Source organism: Amblyomma mixtum, chromosome 6, assembly GCF_055824585.1.
Source record: "Amblyomma mixtum isolate Tamu chromosome 6, ASM5582458v1, whole genome shotgun sequence".
NCBI classification, from domain to species: domain Eukaryota; kingdom Metazoa; phylum Arthropoda; class Arachnida; order Ixodida; family Ixodidae; genus Amblyomma; species Amblyomma mixtum.
In genome coordinates this window covers 138624014-138647729 of record NC_143017.1, presented here as the reverse complement: position 1 = coordinate 138647729, position 23716 = coordinate 138624014, and the positions used below count along the sequence as shown (strand labels likewise).

At 47.3% G+C, this 23716-nt stretch overlaps 1 protein-coding gene across 4 annotated transcripts; it reads right to left on the bottom strand.

Moving 5' to 3' along the window:
- Positions 1-40: 40 nt before the first annotated feature.
- LOC149340572 (uncharacterized) lies at positions 41-23698 on the bottom strand. Of its 4 annotated transcripts, none has more exons than XM_089549387.1 (17): positions 23521-23698; positions 19982-20063; positions 18746-18766; positions 16522-16595; positions 15759-15836; positions 15419-15443; positions 14207-14528; positions 12917-12960; positions 12712-12827; positions 8966-9115; positions 8693-8900; positions 8260-8340; positions 7876-8153; positions 7322-7464; positions 5621-5749; positions 3058-3159; positions 41-1287 (listed from the first exon to the last, which is right to left on the bottom strand). In XM_089549387.1, exons 1-17 carry the CDS (start codon positions 23659-23661, stop codon positions 525-527), a joined length of 2757 nt encoding a protein of 918 aa, XP_089405513.1. In that variant the 5' UTR covers positions 23662-23698; the 3' UTR covers positions 41-524. The 4 variants fall into 4 exon arrangements, with proteins under 4 accessions (XP_089405513.1, XP_089405514.1, XP_089405515.1 ...); XM_089549388.1 differs by having other exon boundaries at positions 14219-14528; XM_089549389.1 differs by lacking the exon at positions 18746-18766.
- Between the last annotated feature and the right edge of the window lie 18 nt (positions 23699-23716).

Below are 23716 nucleotides of genomic sequence, written 5' to 3'. Positions count from 1 at the left end.
GTCATGTGATATAGTCTACAGAACATTAGGCACAACTCACTTTTCACATGATGTATGCATTTATTGTTTCCATGTGCCAATATACATTTCAGTGAGAGCGATAACTGTCAGGCCCAAAAGGAATGCACAATAATGCCTACTGATAGAAAACAAGTACTACAACAGTCGCCTACTGTAGTGAGTCAGTGCCACCAGAATGATGCTCTGACAACGTAGACGTCACACACATGGAAAAAAAAGAAAAGGAACCAACTAAAATGGTTCAAAGGGACAGTTTAGGCCTTAACTCTGAACAGTTCATTGGGGGACCGGGGAACAAAAAATCAACATAAATAACATGGTCCACATCAGCAAAGACTGATGACGCATTTCAGCGCCTCCCACGTTTTTTGCTGTCTCAACTACAAATGCATCCCCATGATGCAGTGCCCTGTGGTGCAACACCCTGTCGTACAACGGCTGCACACCTGCTCATCTGTCTCCTGTAGCTATCCAGCCTCGCAATGCACGGAGGCACCAAAAGCTCAGTACCTGCGCATGCTACCCCCCGAAGAGTAGCGGTCCCCAGTGCTGAAGCTACTCCCCACCCCGCCGTTGGAGAGGCTGTTAGAGTAGCCTCCACTGCCCACAGCGACAGAGGAGTGGGAGCTGGTGCTGCCGCCACCTCGACTGCTGGTGCTGCTGCCCACGGTGCTGCTCCAGCGATGGTGGTGGTGGTCCCCACTGCCACCATTCCAGGAGGATGAGCTCTCCGGCTTGCGTGACGAAGAAGAGGACGAAACCCACTGCTGGGAGCCACTGCCTGAACTGGGGAAGCTGCTGCTGCCACCAGCCTTGCTCCAGGATGGCACAGCGAAAGCACCACTGCTGCGGCCCGTGCTCGCTCCGTCATAGGACGACGAATGCTCCCTGCGGCTTGTGCCTTCCGAGCGCCACTCATCCCGCATCGAAGGCCTCCGCGATGATGAGGACGAAGAACTTGGTGGTGGTGGCGGCGCAGGCATGGAGCTTCGTGTCCCATTGTGTCGGTAGTCAGCGTTGCGGCTGCTGGAGAAGCTCTGGCTCCCCAGGGACGAAGATGGCATGTGGCTGCTGCTCCCGTGTGTGCTGCCATGGGCGCTCCCATGGCTGCTGCTGTGACTGCCACTACTGCTGTGGTGATGATGGCTGCTGTGATGGCTGTGGCGGCCACTGCTGCTGCTGCTGCCACCGGCGAAACGTTCGTCCCGGTCCGAGCGCTGGCTCACTGGCTTGCTGCTGCTTGAGGCATTGCTCTCGTACTCGGGCCTGGTGTGAACAGGGCATCGCAGAAGTTTTACAAGAGTCCCTTGCATGTGACAAGCACAGCCTCAACTCCATTAGCAAAATACTGGGCACACCTTGACATTTATCAGCAGATCCCACTGTGAAGTGGAAAGCTCGACACACAACACTGCTGGAAGGCCTTCTGCGGCAATGATAGAAAGTAAAAAGCCCAGATTGCTGCATAAAAGTTCAGGATGCTGAATTTTTTATTTTAGTTTGGCCCAGAGCCCTTGGAAGAATTAGCAGCGCACACTGCAACCAAAGTGATTAGAAGTACAGATTATTGCACTGCTAGGTATGTAATAAAACTGCATTCTGACAAGTATAGAAATTACATCTATCTGATAAGATAATAACTTTTAGACTGTCAGACTATGCCATGTGCCATCTGCTAGCCTTAAGTGTGCGCAGTAATTGTATAGCATGCATGCCTAGTGTCAGCTGTTCAAGGCACTCATACAGACGCACTTCATTATAACTAGCACTGATACAGCAAAATACAGGATAAAATGAACCAGAAGTAAGGTTTGGTTGATGCGTGCTTTGTTTCAGTGAGAGCCCTAATATATAAAAAAAAATGCAGATTTGATGACATATTAGTTACCTAAGAACCCCGTATAGTAAACTCTGATACAGTAAAGTGAAACTGCAGTCCAGATTTCACCTTCCATAGATGACTGTACATTTTTTTTTTGTTTATATAAAGATATCTTTAATAAAGAACCCGTCATAGTAAAGAGCGTTTGTCTATAGCGACGTAGCTCCTGTGGAATGATGAGGATGTGGCACGCACGCAGCCTAGAACATCTTGGAGTCAGACACATAATGGTATAAAAGTAAGGCCAACGTTCGGAGGCAAATGAATGTCGAAGACTATGAAACGGCACTCTTTGAGAAGAGTTAACCATCGGGCTCGTGAGCTGTGAGGAGAAGACAACATTTAAAAGAGTTTGGGGCCGTGTGACAAAGCACACTGTGTGCATGTGGGGGGAGGTAAAGCTGGTTATGAATGTGGAAGGAAAGCGGGATGGGCCACTGAGAAAATACCATGAAAGAAAAAAAAAAACAAAACAAAGAAAGCGAAGACAGAAGAAGTGCGGTGAGGTGCAGGGACGCGACGAAATCTGGTTAACATTTGCAGCACTGGGGAGCGCAAAGCTCCAAGTTGCTGCAGCGGCAAGGAACGGAGGCAAGGATGCACTCCGTGGATGGATTTGCTGCGCTTCACTGTGTGGCACGCGTTTCCCGACTATTGGTGCCTAAATGACACCACGGTGCTGCCACCTGCACGGTATATACACCACAAGCAGTGAGCAGCAGCCCGAGACCCGTACATCGGCGACGTCTCGATCGCCATTTGAGTGGTACACACCGGGAGTAGTGAGCGGTGGCACGCAGCTATAATAAATTCAGTCAGCTGTAAACAGATCTGCGTAGATTAATTTCCAGTGCTTCTGCATACAGTTTTTTAGCTTTGGATGACACGAATACTTATCACGAGCTCGGAGATACGTATCATCGAGATTCTATTGTACTTGCGCAGTGACAATCACCTACCTGCGTTCTCATATTACAAAAGTGGCACGGCATCAATGAAACTAACTGCACCTCTGTGACTGAAGCTGGTAAAAACTGGTTTTCAAAAACTAATACTGCCAACTGCATTTAAGAGACAGCCGTTGGTGAAATCAAGCTTCTACCCCAGAAACAATGAAAAGGAAACCAAAACAGCACTGATCCAAGTTTTCTCACCTAGATGGATGGGATCGTCTCCGTTCTGCGTAAAACGTGTCTTCCTCCCTTCGATCAGGCACAAGTGGACGCTTGATGGGACGCCGTGTTTCTTCAACTCGCCTTAAAGAAGGAAAGGTAACAGAGGGCTCTGATACTTATACATGCATTTCTGATTACACCTTTTCTTTTAAGCAGCAGCTGAAGCTCGCCATCTTGGCAATGACATCCCAATCACCTTATATTCAATAATATATGCTAACCCACAATGCATCGTTAGACCTGCAAATGAATCAAGAAATCTCAATGCGCCTAATTTCACACAAGCTTATGCATGCAGTGTTCAGAGTGGAAATGTCATTGTCCTAGGATCATTCATGAACAATGTATTCTGCCAGCCGGCAAGTTTTAAAAGAGGCAGCTCCATCTTGCAACTAAGCTACATCAAAAATGCAACCACCATATGTTGCACCTAGGGATTTGGCAGCAAAAACCTAGCCATGGCCAGTCTTGCAATGAAATGCAATTGCATGCCCAAAGTAGATCGGGTCTTTATTGACGGCCGAGTTTCATGTGCTGCCGTGCTACTGTACAAGGTTCCTTTGGTTATATTTAATTGCATGGTTTATGTAATGAAGCCTCGGCAAAATAATACTAGAGACAAGGCTTCACCTTTTATGACTCGTGATCAGTATGCTGAAATTTTTAGTACTTCACCTATCTCTGAATCCCTCATAGAAACATTCATGCAGTTTTACGAGTTACCAAGGGCTAACTGTACTTTTCTGCAGCAAATTAACACAAGAAAGCTTGGCAGCTGCGGTGCAGTAAGTCTATGAACTGCTCCAAGGAACACCATATGTCAAACAAACAAAATAAACAGCTACTTTTGCAGCCAATAAACTACGTTCTGTTGCAGAAGGAGTGCATCTGTACATAATGAAAACACTGATTCTTGATATGTGTTACAGTCAACGATTGATTTTTCGGACTCTCTAGGGACCGCGAAAAAGACCGAAAAATCAAATCCAGTATGCCGGAGAAAGCGGCCAATTGTATTGCACACATTCTAAAGCTCCTCATGACTATACTTCGCCACGCAACATAGCGCATAAATGCGTATAAGGGCCGCACACTTTTTTTTTTTCCAGATTCGAGGGCCAATTTTTGGGGTGCGGCCCATAGACGCGATATGCGAAAAAAATTGTTTTTTTTTTAAGTAAAAACACACCAACCAGGGAATGAGCGACATTCTACGTTCAACTGTCACTCGCGGAGTATTTCGAATCTTGAGCTGGTGCTGTGCTCTGGTGCACGCTCATCCCAAAAGAAGCCGCGCAGCATGTCCGCTGTCAACGCGTAGCAGTTGTTCCGAAATTCCATCACAGAGGAGCAGCTCTTCTTACAGTTCGGGAAACTCACAAGGCTTGCCTCGGAAAGCGCGCTTTTTGCAGCTTTTTCTCTTTTGGTTGCACCATCATCGGACGCACTTCTCGGCCACGTCGAATTTCCTGCCTACCGCACGCTTACCGTGTTCAAGAGCTAACTCCCAGCCGTGTAGCTTAAGGTGATTGCCTGTCACGCTAAAACTGCGAAGCTCGGCGGCAGCACGTGAAAGCCACAATCACAACTACAGCGGTGAACATGCTAACACGGCACAAAAGGCTGGAGATGGCGATACCGATGCAGATGTGAATAGCGGAAAAAAAAGTTGACGATGATGAGTGCGGCCTCGGGCGCCATCCATAGACTGCACTTGGAAGCTCCTGTGCGCGCGCGTGGCCTCCGCGAATGGTGTGGCGCCGGAGCAGATCGAAGATGACGCCACGGTGCGCCGTGGCCACCGCTATCTGCTCCGGCTGCGCGCCCAAAGCGCGCTTCGATTGCGATCGTATTCGCGTTCCGTAATCGGGACGAAAGACTTGGCACAGATAAGATCCGTGAACTCAGACTACGGTTCAAGTTCGGGCGGCGGAAGACATTCAAGAACAGTACGAATTCGAAAACACACGAGCGCAATGTGCCGACTAGCGCAGAATTTCAGTGTCGCAAGTTAAGAGGCTACCTTTAAGCTTGAATTTTGTTTTGTTTGATCAAGTTTTCGATCTCTCCTGCAGTTTGAGTTAATGAGGTTCCACTGTACACATCATGTGGCGGCTTGGGTACTGACGGCGAGTGCGAACGAGGTCCGAAAAATCGAGTGGTCAGTTGCAGTGCGTCCGAAATTTCAAACGCTCTTACACATTGGCTCTATGGGCTATGTCGCGGTGCCGCGAAAAAGTCCGAATAATCAAGCATGTCCGAAAAATCGGGCGTCTGAATTTTTGGTCGTTGACTGTATAAAGGGGCTCATTCGTACACCTGCTATCAAACTCCCTCATGCATAAATAGTGATTTTACATTTCCCAGTGTCATTTTTCATCCACTGCACATGAAAAATTGCCACTGTGATATTTTTGCCAATATTTTTACCAATTGCCACTGTGATATATTTTGGCACAAGTGATGTTATACTCGCAGGCCTCCCTTCTAAAAGTGAAACACTAAAGGCTGTCGAGAGAGAAAAAAAAAAAGGAGTGCTTACCCAACAAGCAGCTGTCTCTGGCGAAGCTCCTCCCTCTCTTTCTGAATGCGCTCCCTCTCTTGGCGCTGCTTCTCACGTTCAAGGCAGATGAGCTCTAGCTTCTCACGCTCCAACTTCTCGCGCTCGATCCTGTCAAAATTGTAATTAATGCAAAACAATAATTTGTGGCTCACCCTAACCTGCTGCATCACAGCAATGCACTAAGGCCAGCAATGGCCTTCATTTTTGGCTCCTTTTACATGCTAGGTAGAGCTCAAGCAAAAGCTAATTTCTTCTCGATTCTTCAACAAGGAATCATCAGAACGCATGTTGGCAGACTCATCAGACAGAGTACATGCTGGATGAGTGCTGCTAAAAAAGAAAACTCAATTTGCATATTTAGGCCAAATCTGAATTAAGCGCACTAGTTATTAAGCGCACTGTTTATTGCCCGCATGCCACTTAGGTCACGAGGCCTTCTGATGTCATCACAACCTGCCAGGCATGCACGCACACACCTAGGCAAGTTCCCCACAACCCATAACACAAAACAGCTAAATCTGGGCAATACAGCAATAAGTTCTAGAGCCCTATAAGATTGGCGGGGGCTTAACTTTGGTTAAGCCTGGTAGGTTGCGAAAGCAAAAGCGCAGCGCTTCCAACTGAAGGAACACAGTGCGCTGCGTCTACAGGTCACGCGTGGCTACCAGCCGCCGCTGCGTGACGGCTCAAAGCGTCTTCGGTAATTTTTTTGATATTTTGTTTTTGATGTTGCGACTGAGAGAAAGGAGGAAGGAAAGCGCGGCAAACACACACCGTAACTGCAGCCGGGCTCTCTGAAGGAGCGAGTTGGTCGCTCATAATCTACAGCTGGTATGACGTCACAGCGGCAGTAGCGCCACAAGTGCGCAGCGCGGCAAACACACACCGTAATTGCAGCCGGGCTCTCTGAAGGAGCGAGTTGGTCGCTCATAATCTACAGCTGGTATGACGTCACAGCGGCAGTAGCGCCACACACCGTAACTGCAGCCGGGCTCTCTGAAGGAGCGAGTTGGTCGCTCATAATCTACAGCTGGTATGACGTCACAGCGGCAGTAGCGCCACACACCGTAACTGCAGCCGGGCTCTCTGAAGGAGCGAGTTGGTCGCTCATAATCTACAGCTGGTATGACGTCACAGCGGCAGTAGTGCCACAAGTGCGCAGCGCGGCAAACACACACCGTAACTGCAGCCGGGCTCTCTGAAGGAGCGAGTTGGTCGCTCATAATCTACAGCTGGTATGACGTCACAGCGGCAGTAGCGCCACAAGTGTGCAGCGCGGCAAACACACACCGTAACTGCAGCCGGGCTCTCTGAAGGAGCGAGTTGGTCGCTCATAATCTACAGCTGGTATGACGTCACAGCGGCAGTAGCGCCACAAGTGCGCAGCGCGGCAAACACACACCGTAACTGCAGCCGGGCTCTCTGAAGGAGCGAGTTGGTCGCTCATAATCTACAGCTGGTATGACGTCACAGCGGCAGTAGCGCCACACACCGTAACTGCAGGAACGATATTCACTCCGCTAAAGGTCAAACGTAACTGCGGCCTGGTCACGCGAAGGCTTGAAAGTGCGAGTAGTATTGCTTTCGCAATAAAACAGCAAACAGAACCAACAGACATGATGGCCTCATGGAACCAGAGTTGGTTACCTGAAATTGCCAGACCACAATTCCACTTCCTACCTGAGGCGCTCTCGCTCCTTCTCCAGTCGGTAAGACTCCTCCCTCTGCTTCCGCTCCAGTTCACGCTGTCGCAGCGAGTCATGGTAGCTGCGCCGCTCCTCCTCTCGCATATCAATGCGCTCTCGCACACGGAGCCGTTCTTCCTGCGTGAGCACACGGGGTAACATGCAAGATGTTTCACTCCGTCCACTCATTCCCTCATTGCTGACCATCTGTGCAGCTAACAAAAACGATTTCAAAGACACCGTTACGGCCAACTAGCACAGTAAAGACGACTCCAGCTCAGCTCACAATTCACAGCAATGTGTATCCGGGCATCTTTAGGGTTTGTACTGGTGTTCAGTGGGAAACAAAGATCCTGCAGTAGGCAGAGGACCCCTTTGTGTGGCAATTACAGTAGTAGGAAGAGCTACAAAAGAAAAAAAAAAAAGACAGGATAGACCGAGATAGATGCTGGCACAAGACAAAGAAAGTTCCTGTCTGCTTGCCAGTGAATTTTCTCAGCATTTCGCAAGTCCTTTGTTTTGCAGTGGGCATGGAAAACTAGTACTCACCCTCATCCTTCTTAGTGCCATCATATCATGGCCGCCGGGAGGCCGATGTGGGCCAAATGACGATGGCCCCCGGAAGCTGGGCCCCATGCTCATGCCGCGGTTGAAGAAAGGCCGCTGGTAAAAGCTGGGCCGTCGGTAGAAACCCATGTTGCTGCGCTCATATGGCCGGCGAATTGAGGTGTACGAATGGCGTGGGGCTGGCCGGTCCCGTGAGCGGCTGCGCCCAGAGTGGCGGTCACGCACGGAGCTCCGCTTCTCCCGGTGCTTGTCCTTGGAGTCTGAAAAGCGCAATTTCTTGTGAGCACTCAGAATGCACAGCAGTGCCCACAGTGCACCTTGAGTGGTGGGTTCTCAGTTTGTCACCTTTATGGTTAAACAACACACCTTCATTGTCATCGATCACCATGACCTCGTCATCTTTCTCGCCTCCATCTTTGTCGGCACTGTCCTTTGCACTGGTTGATGCTGATGAAAAAAAGGGAGAGAGAATAAGAAACAGCGCGCCAAGCTGTTCTCTACTTGCACTCTGCCGCTACAGACAGCATGCATGACAATCGGTAAAAAAGGACATAGCAGAACTAAAACAGCTGGAAAGCATCACTTCGAAATGCCGCCAATATGCTCATCACTGTCCGGCACTACTCCACCTTTATTCCTGAACATGTGTCGAGGGAAGTTGACACATACCTAAAAGTGCTTAACAAAATCTGACTGCTTCTTACAACCACCCAATTCTCTTATGTGCTCCTTGACTGCCAAAAGTCAGTGCTGACGGAAAACACACAATAGCAATAGAAATGCCACAAGCAACACAAACCTTTTGGCTTTTCAGCTGTCACTTTGGGCTTGACGAGCTTCTTAACAATGGTCTTCTTCACAGGAGCCTTTGCTTTAGCCTGACTCGTGGAACCACCTGCGGGGGATGCCTCAGTGGCTTTGCGGGCAGCGGCAGCATTGGCGCGAGCCTTGGCCTGGTTGTTTTTAGCCTCCGACCTCTTCAGTGCACCCCCAGGCTCATATTTAGTCTGGACAAAAAAGCACACAAGTCAGTCATATTCATGGATGCCTTCAATCAGCCAAATGAGCATACCCGCTCCACAGAGATGGTCTTGCCATGGAGCTCTGTGTCATGCAAGTGCTGGACACACTTGGTCGCTTCCTCCATGGTGCCCATGGTGATGAAGCCATAGCACCGTGCACCCGGTGTCCTGGCATTTGTCACTATTTTCGCTGCCACCACCTGACATGAAAAAAACCAGGGATGAATATTTCAACTTTGATAACTTCACATACTCGCAAGCAATGAGAGGCACAGAATAGCAACTAAAACCCTTCCGAACCTATTGTACACTGCTAAATACAGGTCAATGTTGTTTTTCCAAAGTGTGTGTGCAGGAGGGGGATTTATAATTGGAACTAACCTATATGCAGAGTCATAAGGTCAACCTATACACAGGTTCAAAAGTAGTTTCAAGCAAGCCGTGATAATATCACGCCCCATGCATGCATACTTCCGCAATAGTTGTCAGACATAAAGCAAAAGAGTCTGCATAAAAACTATGGGGACACTTATGTCACCCTAAAGGTGCACTGAAGAGGATTCCGAGCTCTTTTTACCATGGGAACTCGACCTACATGCTCCGAGCATTCTTAAAAATTCCGAATTACTGTCTTGTGTGGCAATCATTAGGTCGAACTAATTGTGCCAGCTCGCGCTTTTTTTTTTTTTTTAAACTGACCTCAGACAGTGGGAGGAGTCATGGAGCGCGTTTCAGCCAGTAGTGTGGCAGCTTCGCTTTTTCTTTTTTGTTGTTTTTTAGGTTTCAGTGAAGTTTTTCGCTAACAATATAGCTGTAAATTAGGCCGCAAATGGAGTCTTTGCTTTCACAGATCACTCCGTTTATTACTACGCATCACTCTGCCGATGGTAAAACAGCAAGAATGCTTATTTTTGCTGCTTTCGTTTGTTCCCCTCCATTTTATATCCATCAATAACTCAAGTGACTAATTTTTTCACCTACAATAATTAGGCAGGTGTTTGGTTTATGGGGGTTTAAAGTCCCAAAGCGGCTCGGGCTAGGAGAGACGCCGTAGTGAAGGGCTCCGGAAATTTCGACCACCTGGGGTTCTTCAAAGGGGCAGTGAGGAGAGCTCTATTAATATTTTTTTTATAGCAATATCCGATAGTTCGGCATTTCATGGCTTTGTTGCCACTTGGCCGGCAGCGAAAGATGCATTTATTTCTGAGAAACATGGATTCGAAGTTGAAGAAGTTTTTCCCGCCGCTCAGATTCAAACTTCGGATTCTCCTATGACAACACAGGACTAAGTGACGTGAAACATGACGCGCATATGACGTAACGCAGACTCCGTGATTTCTGACAGCCAGCACAGCGGCCTAGCAGCAGCCGAAATGAAAGCTACCGCCGGCCGCACGTTGAAGGCATCTATCGGCTATTGCGGCCGTCGCTACCATCGCTTCGCTTTCGTTTGCACCGGCGTTTTGCCAGCGCTACGATGGATCCTGTTCTCGAAGTCGTCAACGAAGTTCTCGCAAATAGTCACCTTTAGCATACCACGTACCTTGTTACCGTTAGCGGAATACCGGGAGCCCGCCTATAGCCGGTGAGCAGGCGCTGATTGGCCCCGATGCTGCAGGCGCGCGCGTATCTGCCGGGTACGTGGCGCCATCTGGCGACGTCAATTAGATTTACGCATGCATTGGCTGCGCCTCAGTGATTCGTGGCTCCTCGTGTCCCAGTGTTACTAGAACCATTGGTTCTAGCAACACTGTTTTGTCCTATGACGTCATCACGCTTGTACTTGCGAGTTTGGCCTGTGGCGGCGATACCTGTATTTTGGTTCTTACTCTTTTCTACGTTACAAGAGCTTTGTTGTCAGTATGAGTGGCGTTTTTGTAATCAGGAGATGGTATTCTGTCGATACAAGCCAACTTCAATTTCTCCTCAGTGTCCCTTTAACATGCACTGACATCACACAGTACACGGGCCTCTAGCATTTCGCCTCTATCCAAATGCGACCGCTGCAGTCGGGATCAAACCCGCAACTTTCGAGTTAGCAGCGGAGCGCCATCACCACTGAGCCAACGTGGCAGCCTAAAAATGTCTCCCACGACACAATGACTTCGATATTTCTGAATGCTCCTGCCCACACCTGTTTTGATAAAGGTAAAAAAAGCCTACAATGCACACACTAATATGTCCCTCAAGGATGCAAAGCCAGGGGCCTGCAAAGTGGGCTGCTTGAATGGCTACAAATTGAAAATCTATAACTTCAGAAAAAAAAATGTACACCAATACCAGGCGACCTAACAAATCACCGTCAGAGACTGGTACAATATAAGACATTCCGGTATATCTCTATTGGCTTTCGGTGGTTGATACCGGTGCATAACTGGACGGTTCGTCACTAGCTAAATTGGTACAGAAAGGCTAGGGATGACAGCAGCGCAACATGCTTAAGCTTGTTCGCTGCAAAGCTGGCAAGAACATTGCATCACTCAGAGCCAACATGGCGCACATCATGAATATGAAGCAGCACCCAAGCGAGTTAACTGTTGTTGCACTCAACTTTACACTGCTTACTTTTTACTTCACCCTGCCTGCTTTAGTCTTGACATCTAGCATGCTATGATTATGCAGTTTTTAAAAATGCATTACAAAAAGTGGATCACATAAACACTGCCACCGTTCTCACCAGCAACACTGCCAAAGCTGCTGAATTGCCTCCATGCAGTCCCACCTTTAACCCCTTTACCGTTTTGTTATATCAACGAATTTCTTAACAAAACTGCTTATTTTTTTTATTCTTGATTTCGAATATTATTGCAATAAAAAGCACGAATTCGATCTTTAAAAAATATCTGAAGCAAACACGAAGTCAAACTAGCATATTCAAGTTTATTATTTCTGACATTACGGAAAACCAACTTTCTGTTGGTAATGAGCGATAAATATATTCAAGCAAGTCATCAGGCAAGCTTATAGTGAACATCTTACCAGGAACTGCAAGAAAAGGAAACCGAGGGGGTCATGTAGGGATGTTACTGACGTTGACCTTCATGCCCTGACGCGCGCTCGCAAAGTTCGCATCTGAGCTGTCCACTTCTTCACCGGAAGAACTGATAAGCACAATGTCAGCACTTTCGTCCTCGCTCCCTGAAACAATGTACACTTCGGTGTCTCAGTCACCATCGTCTGGAGAAGATTACGACGAAGAAGAGCGTTTTTTCCGAGAAGACGGGCCAGCAAAACACGCGTCGCCTCCGCCGGATGCCATTTTTAAAACCCAGGTTGCCATACGAAAAAAAAAACGTTTATGCGGTAGAAGAAAACGAAATTAACAGGTCAGGGCTGCCATCTGTCGAGCAAAATGTCATCTAAGCCACACACGAGCACTGCTCGTCCGAAACGAGGAAGAGAAGAACCTATTCAGAGAGGACGAGCTACAGTCGTCCAAAACGGTTTGGGGACGGCTTGGCAAGGACGAGCACAGCTCGTCCAAAACGGTTAAGGGGTTAAACTGCTGCGACACAACTGCATGGGCAATGGCCATTTGTTATTTCACCCGTACTGTCCTGCACTGCAGATGCCATCTACCAAACAGAACGGAATGCTTCCATGTTGAAAAAAAATGCAGTTTTAAAGTGCTTCTACTTGCTGCTAAATGCTACAGCTTGACACATTCATATGGGCAAAGCTCGTTCAACTGTAGCAAGAAAAAAATAGCCTGGCTAACAGAACTATCTGAGCCATAACAAAAAGGAAACATGCTTTTATGCCCAGTGAGGAGTTCACCGATAAAAAGTTGACATGCCTTTCCGTGCTTGCTGAAGAGAGCCTTGAGATCAGCTGCACGTGTTGTCGATGACAAGTTGCTCACCCAGACGTTTCGACCACTTGACGGGGCTGCCACCAGTTTCTTGGCGTCAGCTAAAAGCAACCAGGACAGTGCATGCTCATTCCGTGTATGGAAAAACATTTTGGATGAGTGCACATCAAACAAGCACTGAGGCGCTCACCTTTGTTTGTCTTGGCAGTTTTCGAAGTGGCCTTTCCCACGGCACTAGTGGTAGAAATTTAGAACAGAAGACATGAGAGCATCCCAAAAACCCATTTATGCACGCACAATACTAAGCAAGCACCACTGCAACACGAAAACGCTTCTAAATGGGTCAGGCAGTGAGGAACCTAGTGGTGATAAATGTTTTCCAATGTGATCTTCAGATAAGAGCATGTTGCTGCATGGTCTCGTGCTGCGGTACCCTGAAGTGGTTTTTCTATGGAAGTGGGGCATAGGGAAGCATCTTGCCGTTGTCAACGAGAGTCTTGAAAAGCATCTGTGGAGGCAGGCCGACGTGCGGTCTCCTCATGGATGTTCCCTGGAATCTTCATGGAAGCTAGAAAAGCTCCCAAGGGTTCCGGAAAACACACCAGGATAAGGAGGGAGTAAGGTCACTTGCTCTGGAGCTCTTCACCATGTCAGCTACTTAACAAAAAAAAAATTCATTTTGGGCCAGCCAGGCCATGCTGTGTGTACCTTACATGAACCTTAACTCTTATCTGTTTTAGAGCTAAGGACACCGGGGCAAGTGTTGAACTGAGAGCTAAGACACGCATTAATCTAGAAAGCCCAAAAATTTGCAGCCGTCCCATCTTCACTCCATGGCAGCATCCCCTCGGCAGTCAACATCTGTGGCTTGTGTGGACGCCGACACAACAGGAAGCCATCTTGCCCAAAAAATTTACACGGTCTTCTTTGCAGTGTGGCCAGCGCTGAAATAGGAACATCTTGGGTCTGCTCCTAGAGCATGGCGAAGAAGTAAATGAACGTTGCAGGTTGCCTGTTCCCAGAGCTGCAGAAAGAAGCCCGTTGGGAAGTAAGCAAGATGCTCTGGAGAGCCAGCCCACTGTGCAGGAACAGGTGAAGGTGCAAGAAAAAATGCCGTGAACAGACTGCACGGTGACACTTCGCATCTCATCTTCCAGTAACCGGTACCTTGTCCGACAACTGCCTGCCATTAACCAGAAGTGTAACTGCCCTGCGGGGCAAGAGCAGACGGACATACGATGATAGCAAATGCTCCAGCCGGGACAATCGCGCCGTGCAAAAGCCATTCACCGCCAGGTTCCAGTGCCTTGCCCAAACACTTTTTTTTCTGTGCCCTAAAGCGGGACCCGGAGACTCAAGCAGTGGCCACGACACTGTAGCTGCAACGCAGTCCACGTCTACGAGGAAGTTCCCACCAGTGTGCTTCCCCAGATGGTAAAACCACATTTTTTTTTTCTTAAGGAGTGTTATACGCACGCACGTCAAGACCAACCTCTTTGCGGCGGCAGCCTTAGCAGGGGTAGTGGCAGCTGATGGAGTGGTGGTGGCAGTGCCGTTGGTGGCTGGCGCAGTGGCGTCTTCTCTCTTGCGCTTCTCTGTGCTGTCCCCCCCTTGCCCCCCTCCTTCTTGGTCCTCCTTCGGGGCAGAGTCGGCGGCCGCCTTGTCCTGCTCCTTGGCAGGGGTTGCCTTGGTGCCCTTCTTCTTGGTGGCGGTAGAGGCGCTCGCAGGGGTGCTGGTTGCTGGCTCCGCTGGCGGTGCTGCGGTTGCAGCTCCGCTGCCGTCTTCCTGTTGGGAGGCTTCATCTGCAGGAAGGAAGGCAAGGGAGGAAAAGGGTGGAGCAGCGCAGCCTTGCCTGCTGGCTCTTGCACGCTGCCAGCCGACTGGTAGCCCATGGGTCAGCTAGCCAAGCACACCGGCGACCCGCCGGGCAGGGCCGCTCCGGACAACCTTGCAACCGAGGACACTCCCATTAGAACCACTAGCAACACCACAGGCGTGTCAAGCAGAAGCCCCCCTTGGTAGTGACTGCCCTTCCTGTTCGCGCGCACACGAGGAGGCCGTACGCACGGTGGCAAAGTGCCGAAACAGCTGCATCTGCGCATCCACTCTGGCCATGCTACTTGATCAGCGCTGGCACCTTACACCCCACATTCCTTCTATGGAGCCCTTCTGGTTTGCATATGCTGCGAAAAGTAGTAACGCTGCCTCTACTGCCAGCTGCCTGCAAAGGTACTCTCGACGCTACATGCGGGGGGTCTCAGCTCCCAGCCGGTGATGCAGAGCAGAGTGCTAGGGGGACCACAGTGCACCCTGTGCAGAATGCCAACGCTGGCTGTGAAGATGCACAGGCCACCTGCCCGCAGGTCCTCCTTGGCTAACCCTTCCAAAAGAAAGTGTGATGCCACTCTTCAAGGGAACCCTGCCGCCCTCCACCAGGTGCAGAGTTGACGAGAGGAGCTTCCACAGCTTGAGAAGCGTCACGCTGCTCCGGTGCCTTGCCGAGTCCTCTCGTGGAGTGGTCAGGCAAGACGAGCAAAATATGGTCTCTGGTGCCGCACCCAGGTCCCAGGGTCTCGCCGCTGCTGGTGTGGGATTTGCTGGCTAATGGCCTAACACAAAGTGCAATACAAGCAACCAAAAAGAAGGAGGGGAGGGAGAGGGTGCAGCCCTTCAAGAAGAGCTGAAGTCTTACCTTTTGACTTATCGAAGCTTTCCTCCTGAAAAGAGGGCAATGAAGTGGCTTGGTGAAAATGCACATACAAAAATATGCGCCCAAAACAGACAAGACAGATAACCAGGCTTTCGTTCCAAAGAGCACTCTACCAAACCCATCATGTTTCTTAAGAGTGTTACTGAAGAGGGTATTTACGAAGTTTAAGAAAAAAAAATTTCGGGTCAGCTTTCTGACCTTTTAGGAAAAAGAGTGTCTTACTTATACTCATGTGCACATACATTGCTAATCCATATAGGGAATGAAACCTCTGCAAACAGCACTGGCAGCATGCAAACATAGGCCTCACTGGTACACTGACCTCTTCATTCAAAAGTTTCTCTTCGTCTTCAATCGAGAGCTGCAGAGCATCAGCATCCATGGCCTCTGAGCTGGCCTCCTACACCATGGAAGGGAGCGCAACCAAGTAAGCCACGACACTAACAAAAGCCAAGATCATGCACCTGCAATCTCAAGACGACAATTCGCGGCAACAGGTGTGCTTTCATATCTCAAGCAATGCAGCTATGAAAATGAATTCTCTGTTGTGAAAAATTTTGAATTCCACAAGGTCAGAACGAAAAATATGCAATATTCCAGCGGATCCCTTTTTATACCGAGTCTACAGAAAAGCAAGTATCTGAGTTTCTTTTAAACATGTTTGTCTCAACATAAATTTACCGCAGCGATGCAGGAAAGATACCGACAAATGATGCCCAATTCTAAGAGTTTGTGGCATAGGTTACAACCATCAGTCACAAGTGTGCTCTTGTGTACGACTGTGACGTTCTTTAGCAAGAAAGAAAAGAGCACAAGATAAAGGAATGATATACACACAAATTCATGCATTCTTGCTCTTCCAAACAGTAAGCTCTAACTCAGACTAAGGAAAACCGTGATCTACTGTCGAACTAGTAATGCATGCTGCTCGTTTTCTGCAGTCATGCAACTTACTACCTAATGCCGTTGCAATACAGGCTGATGTAACTGCCTGCTGCAAAGCCATAATAAAAGCTATTGCAAGCCATCAGATCCGCACTGCAGCTTTCACAACATCACATGTCCAGTTCGTTAAGTACACTTGCCTTTCCGCCCTCTCCATCGGTCCGTTCTGCCTCATCCACTGTTCGAAGCTCAGATTCAGCTTCAGGTGCCTTTTCTGCATGAGCAATAAGCACAGAACTGCAGCAAACATACAGATTTATGCCATTTTTATCACCACTTAATACATAATTCTGAGCCCAACTGGTGCTCAGAAATGGTTGAAATACATGAAAAAAAAAATTTTGCGCGCTTTAAAGAAAGCCCCCTGCTAGATGAAAAAGACAACGCCACCCCCAACGCATACTAAGCATGTGCGTGAATATGCCACAAACCTGTATCAAAGAATGTGCTAATCACTGTACTTGGAAACAAACCCATAATTACCGTATTTACCCAATTCCACCGCGCACCTTTTTTCGGGGAAAATGAGTCTCAAAATTGCATGCGCGTTGGATTCGAGTACAAACCGAAACCGCCCCATAGCTGCCCATCGTCATCGCCATCATATGATATGGGAGCTCACTAATTGCTGGCAACCATGGGAGCACGTTTGGTCGTCGTTTTCTGTGTCGCAAGAGCCGTCTTCAACTGGTGTGGTGCTTGTCATTTCTGTCAGCGAGCGTGGCACACAAGAACTCACGGGATGAAGCACCTCGCCTCGCTTTTGCTGCGTTTACGACGTGAGTAGCAAGCTATAGCGTCGTCCGTAGCGCGACGGTGGTGTTCTCCGGCGGGCGGTCCGTGCGATATCGTTTTTGAAAATGGATGTGACTGGCGAAGACTGGAAGAGTCAATCTCTGAGTGCAAAATGTCAAGCAAAGGCCGCCACGGAGGTTTTCCGACCTTGAAGATGAGCTGGCTGATTTCACGCGGTAGCTTCCTGTGGATCACATGCCAGTCTCCACCGAGGTGCTTTCAAGAGATGCGGAATTTCTAATGCCATGGACGGCACTGAAGACAAGATGTTGTGGTCGGAGAGTAAGAAGGAGCTGTCCGAGAGTGACAGCGAATGAAGTTCGGGTGAATAAACAGCCTGTTCTCACCTCAAAATATAAAAATGGTTGCGAATTATTTTCATTCACGGAAATCACATGCACGTTAGAAGCGGGGTTTGTAGTTTTTTTTTTCGTCATCGATATTTGGCGCGCGTTAGAATCGGGGCTTATTTTTTTTTTTGGTGCCGTAAATTGGGTGCGCGTTGGAATCAGGGGCGCATTGTAATTGGGTAAATACGGTATGAAATTACCCTGCAATAGAAGCAGATGCGCATCTATCCTTGCCTTAGCCCCAGAGTTGCAGCACACATTTCCTCTGAGCGGTGACTTCCTGGAGCATATACGTGATGCGAAAGAAAAGCGTTAAACTGGCTACCAGTCTAGAATTAAGCACTACAAAAATAGTGAAGACTTAAAGCCCTGTTTAATTAGGAGGCACTCACAGAAAGTGACTTCTGAAAGTAGCTGCGGCCACTGACACTACAGTAAACAACCAACAAATTCAACACACTTGGCGAAAATCCTACTTTTCTTTTGCAAGCTTAAAACGCATTTTTCCAAGCATTGGTGCTGCTGAACTAAGACACAGCATTGCACGGAACTGTGAGCAACGCCATTGTTTTCGGCACAAAAGCTGGGAGGAAGCAGCCTTGCATCGACAACACAAAAGCATAGGAAATGCACCCCAACACACTCCATGAGGAATGCATAACCACAGCAACGATGCAAGCAGCCAAAGCACAGCCCACAATGGCTAGACCACAGAATATTTCTAACTTTGGATAATGCCTACGAGGCACACTTCTATTTTGCTGCATGGGAACACCATATGATGTCCCGGGAATACCTTGTACAGTGGTGCTGACAACAGCTGACCGATTTCTGACTTTTTTTGCTGCTTCTGAAGTACCACAGGGGACAAAGGTCTCCAGGACAGGGCGTATAAGTGGCAACTAAACCATCTGGCTGTCATTAGCCGCTGGTTCAATAGTCACCTGCAGAGCTGAAGGTCAGATTCGTCCACTCTCGTGTGCGCTAGTGAAATCAGGCAATTTTCTTCAGACGCCACAACTGCATAAATTGGCTTGAAAAGGTAAAATGGCATGTACCCTCAAGACTTTTGCCCCCGCCAACAACATGTATTCAGACACCACAACCCCTAGAAAGCTATCGGACAACTAACACATGCTAGCTAATGCAGGCCAAGCGTGAGCATGGATAGCTCTATGCTGTGTGAAACATAAAATAAAAAGAAAGCAATATACCCTACCTAAGTCAGTATTCTCATTACCTGAAAGAAAGAAAAAGATGGAAATAATGTAGTGTGTGTTTGTGAAACAAATTTGCACATCACAAATTATTACATGTGTTATGTTGCGAGGCACAAGCTATTAGTATATGAATTCAAAATACTGCTCATTTAACCCGTTAACGCCCAGTGCTCCAAATTCGAGATCTACCAAGCGCACATCATGTACTCCATCTACACATAGAGCTTAAGTACAAATGATGTGAATATAGTGGGATTTTAATGGGGGAGGGGGGGGGGGGGGGGGGATAAATACGTTTTCTCTGTTTAACCATGGCTGAGACAATTCAATACTGCCGGACTCCACTCTCCTTCACGACCAGCTGGACGCAGAACGACCCCATAATATGTGCGCGACAGTCTGCATTTTCCGATGCCACAAAATACATGGCACCCCTGCGAGGAAGCTGTTTGAAAGAAATCTGCATGCAAATATACTGCTGCCAGCCAACATTAACAACAACAACTTGTGTCCCCTTATGCAATAACAGCTTCTGGAGGTATACACAAAAACTGAATTCCTTCATTAATCGGTCTCAATTTTTGCCTCATGCATCATAAGTTTCTCAATGAGGCTTCACATTCACGGTAATTTTAGTGCATACCAGTACAAGAAACTGCCCGGAAAATTTGTATGTGGAATCGCAGGAGTGTTTCACTACCACCCTGAATGAAAGGTGCTCCACTTAAAGGCAAATGCAAGAAATTAAGGCCAAAGGAAAAAAATTAGGCCACTGTCCAGTACTTGCACCAAAGTGCTTACAAACATGGCAAGCCTTTCCGTGTTTATGCTCATTTCGGCTAGACTACAACAAAAACAAGGGTATGGCTTACTGACTACATGCTTTAGCCAGCATAACACCCTTGAAAATTATACCATTTTGTGAAGCACAGACTGCTCAAGAACACATGCATAACTATAAGGATCCCAATGTTTAAGATACCAGACAGGTGGCATTCTTCAGCTGCATCGTTGCACTATAGCGCACCAAGGTGCCACCCAGCTCAAGGCTATTTTGCACCCTGTCCAGCCATGTCCCGTCTGCACCCCGTCATGAAAGCCGACTCACGACACAAGGAGAGACCATTACAAAGACCTTCTGCAAGACAATAAGCCATTTTATCATAAGGCTCATTGTGCAGTCAGCCAATTAATGCTAACACTCATCATATGCCTAAGCAACAAGTAAACCATACTCATTTTCCTTGATGCAGGTACAGATTCGGCAGGAACATCAAACTCGTGAACCTCTGGGTCAAGGCCTTCCTCTTCTAAAGCCTATAAGAAACAAGCACCAACCAATATGGCCAATAAATAAACGTAATTATGAAGAGATCTCAGATTTAACATTACCACACATCTGTAAAATGTGCTGATGAAAAGCTGCTAAGAAGCTTTACAGCACGCCACAATTAGAGGGATTAATATTATCCACCTGGGGTTCTTAACGCGTGCAGACATCGCACAGCCCACAGGCATTTTAAGTGGTCCACGATTGAAGTCAGGCTCGACAGCAAACTCTTATGGGGGGACATGGGTTTTAGAGCATTTATTTTTTTATTTACAGGCCAAATGCAATGAAACTGCACAGACTTATTCAGTTTTTTCTGCTGATTTCAAATATGCAATTTGTTTATTTCTAGGCCAATTAGTTCCTGAGATATTAATATATATCATGCCATTGTCTCCTCAAACAACAGAAAAAAAATGGGCCACCAGAAATTTAATTTTAATATGTGGGTAGATACTACAATGTGTGAGGAATGCACATGACACACATGAAACTAACTATTAATGGACAAAAAACTGAAAACTGCTTCCAGCATTGCATGAAAGCAGTTTTTCCCTGTCAAAGGATCCCCTCTCCAGCCAATGGTGTGGGCCGATTCTCATTGTACTGCTAGTGTGACAATGCAGGGAGTGGCAGATGAAAGGGGATAGTCCCCCCCCCCCCCCCCCCCTCCATACTCCCGGATAGACTGCTCTCTCCATTGTAGCACTGCTGATGCCACTGGCTGGAGGGGGGGTCTTTTGACGAGCCCCTGCCTTCTTAAGTTCTGACTTCAGTTTCATTCAGGTTAAATATGTGACAAATGCAGGAAATAGATCTTTTCTACCACTTACAGGGCAGGGGAAGATTTACAAGCATAAGGGGGGTCAGTCCAACCTGCCCAATGCATCTTTTGCACTTTCTTCATGGCAATTTTTTTTTTTTTTTCTGCTCTCAAGTATGTTTCTGTTACAAGAGACATGTCAAAAAGCACAAGTACTGCAGCACAAATTATGAGAACTATGTGCGCTTTAGCCAGAAAAAGAATACTTAATTTCAAAACTACCAAATCTCTATCTCGGAGATGCAAAAAATTCTGAATGTGTGGATCTTTCACAGCAGCACCGGTTGTGCCACTGACAGTGAAAAATAAATAAAAAAAAATAAAGAGAAAGACACAAGAAGGGACTTATTTTACAATGTGCAATGTACACGACATTGATGTGGTATACCTTATGCAGTCACTTGCCACAGAGAGGGCAAAAAGCCTGGGAGCTCCAATTCTCAAGTTTTTCTCACGAAGACTTTTATGCGTTATCTTTTTATCACTGGCGTGATTTGCAGAAACTTTACTTTGCAGTGTACACTGCATATTTGTTACAAGTACCACAAAAGCCTTTTTTCTCTTCGCTCATGACATCAGGATTTCATAGCCGCTGATAGAAAACAAGAATGCACAGGAGGGGCCCTTTGCTACAACTGGCTGGATAATGCAACAACCAAGCAGACCTGACTGCGTTCCACTGACACACACAATAGAAATAATCAATCTCAATTCCGGCACAACAAGCATCCTGGAATTACATAATTTTGAAGAGCTTTGCAGCCAGAACAAGTTGACTAATAGCTAAGAGAAGGCTGATACCTGTATGCAGGATGCCTAAGCCTTTTAAACAACAGGCATGAGCAGAGAGAGGGGGGGGGGGGGGGGGGGGGCAAGGGGGACTCTCTAAAAGACATGGGGAAGGGGGTGATGCAAATTTTGTACCACATTGTTCCCCGCTACCCAGAAGAAATGAATGGGCACTGCCATGAACTTTCGCAGTTTGCATGACTCACTTGCAGCTGCTATCTCCCAAGGGTATATCAGGGTAAAGTCAACGGCAGCCTCAGTAGCAGCACACACGAGTGAAAGCACGATATTCTCATGAGCTTCCATGATGGCCCAGGTATGCTAGGACTTCTTGGTATCAGAGACATGAGCTCCCCACCTCCAGCCGCTAACTGCTCAGAGTGAACGGCTGCCCCTTCACCAGACTGCCAAGAGTTGCACTTTGCCTTCTCGAATCCTCAACCTCTGAACTATAAACTCAAGCTAGCTCACTTACAGGATGCTGCCATAAGCACAAGCTGCCTTAAGCCAGTCTAGTATTACTGTTCGTAACAATGAATGCATAATTTATTACGAAGCTGATTTCAGAACAGGCAGCTACGAAAGTTGGCTGGTGCCACACAAACATTTGCAGCAGATAAAAAATTAACAAAAAACATTAGTAAGCTAACATCGTCAAAAATATCTATGCGGAAATAGTTTAAAAGAAGGGTATTCACAGGAAGTTACACAGGTATTTTGTAACTGATAATAGGTTTTTTATGGTCTGTGCACAGTTACGTCCCACTCATATTTTGATAATTTTTCGTTTATGCTGTGATGCTTTTATTTTGGTCTTGCTTTCTAGTTTAAAAGCATGCAATGTGCTGCATCACAATGCAACTATGTTATAGCGATTACGCGCTTTTTTTTATGTTGCTGTCTTGTAAGGGCCCTTGGCATATTCAACCTGCTTGCAACTGCTTTTCGGCCCGGGGACCCAAACGATGTTGCAAGACAAACTGAAAACCCGATATAAATCAGACATCTGAACTCATTCAGTGAAAACTGCTGTCGTATCAATGATAGCTTTAGTTACACTGAGTAATCCTAAGAATCATGTCTTGCACGGAGGAGGAACGTACAGGAATGGAAATCTCAAACAGAATATTCCATACAAGATACGCGATTTAACGCTAGGGGTATTTCGAGATTTGTGAAGCTAATTTTCTTCATTCGTCATTAATGTCCTTCCTTCCCAATTCCTTCCGTGAAGCTAACCTAATATTGTTCTGGTCGAAAACAGCGTCTACTCATAATCGATAATTTGCAATTTATATCAAAATCAACAAATAATAATTTCAAAATCAAATAATTTGCAAAATCAACATGCGTTAGAGAAATTGCCAAGGGACCATAACTACGCTGATTTGTCGAAAGAACAAAAAGTCGATTTAATTCACGCACGCACCATTCAGCCGCTCAGAGGTTAACAAGGCAAATGCGACTTCGCGTCCTCTGCTTATGTGGAAGCGCATACTTCAAGGAAAAGTAAAAGCGATGAAAGTGCCATTACGTGCGCCTGAAACGCAGCCCAGCTGCAGCGAATCGCAACTGATACCACCAAAAGCAAACAGCCAGAAACAAAAGCTGAACAAGCCGCGAATACGCCTAGTCTTCCCTACAACTAAACCCTCTAATACACGAGGACATCTCTGAATTAAATCCTTCCCCTGAAGTAGATCTGAAGGAGCGAAACGCTTCAAGAAGCACGAAACACGTTAGTACCACATAAGACGCCGCGCAGAATGCCGAGAAACGTAGGCCTAGTGTATTCTGAAGAGAGCATTCCGAGAAGCTTGCAGGACAGTTACCTTTGAAAGCCGCTCAATCAGTGCAGTTTTGCTGCCGCTCTTATCCAGCTCGCGTCCTTCCAGTTCGGCTCTCAGTTGGACAACTTTGAGCTCCGTTAATTTCCTCTTAACAGTGCCACAGCCATCCGCAGCTGACGCCATTGTAGAACGCAACGAATGCCTCGCTCGCTCTCGCTCTCGCGCTCTCGCGATATGC

Coding starts and splice junctions, on each gene's coding strand:
- LOC149340572 (XM_089549387.1), bottom strand. CDS start 23,661: ATGGCGTCAGCTGCGGATGGCTGTGGCACTGTTAAGAGGAAATTAACG. Junction 12,828..12,916: donor AACTGCCAAGACAAACAAAG/GTGAGCGCCTCA, acceptor GGTTGCTTTTAG/CTGACGCCAAGAAACTGGTG. Junction 7,465..7,875: donor TGGCACTAAGAAGGATGAGG/GTGAGTACTAGT, acceptor GTGCTCACGCAG/GAAGAACGGCTCCGTGTGCG.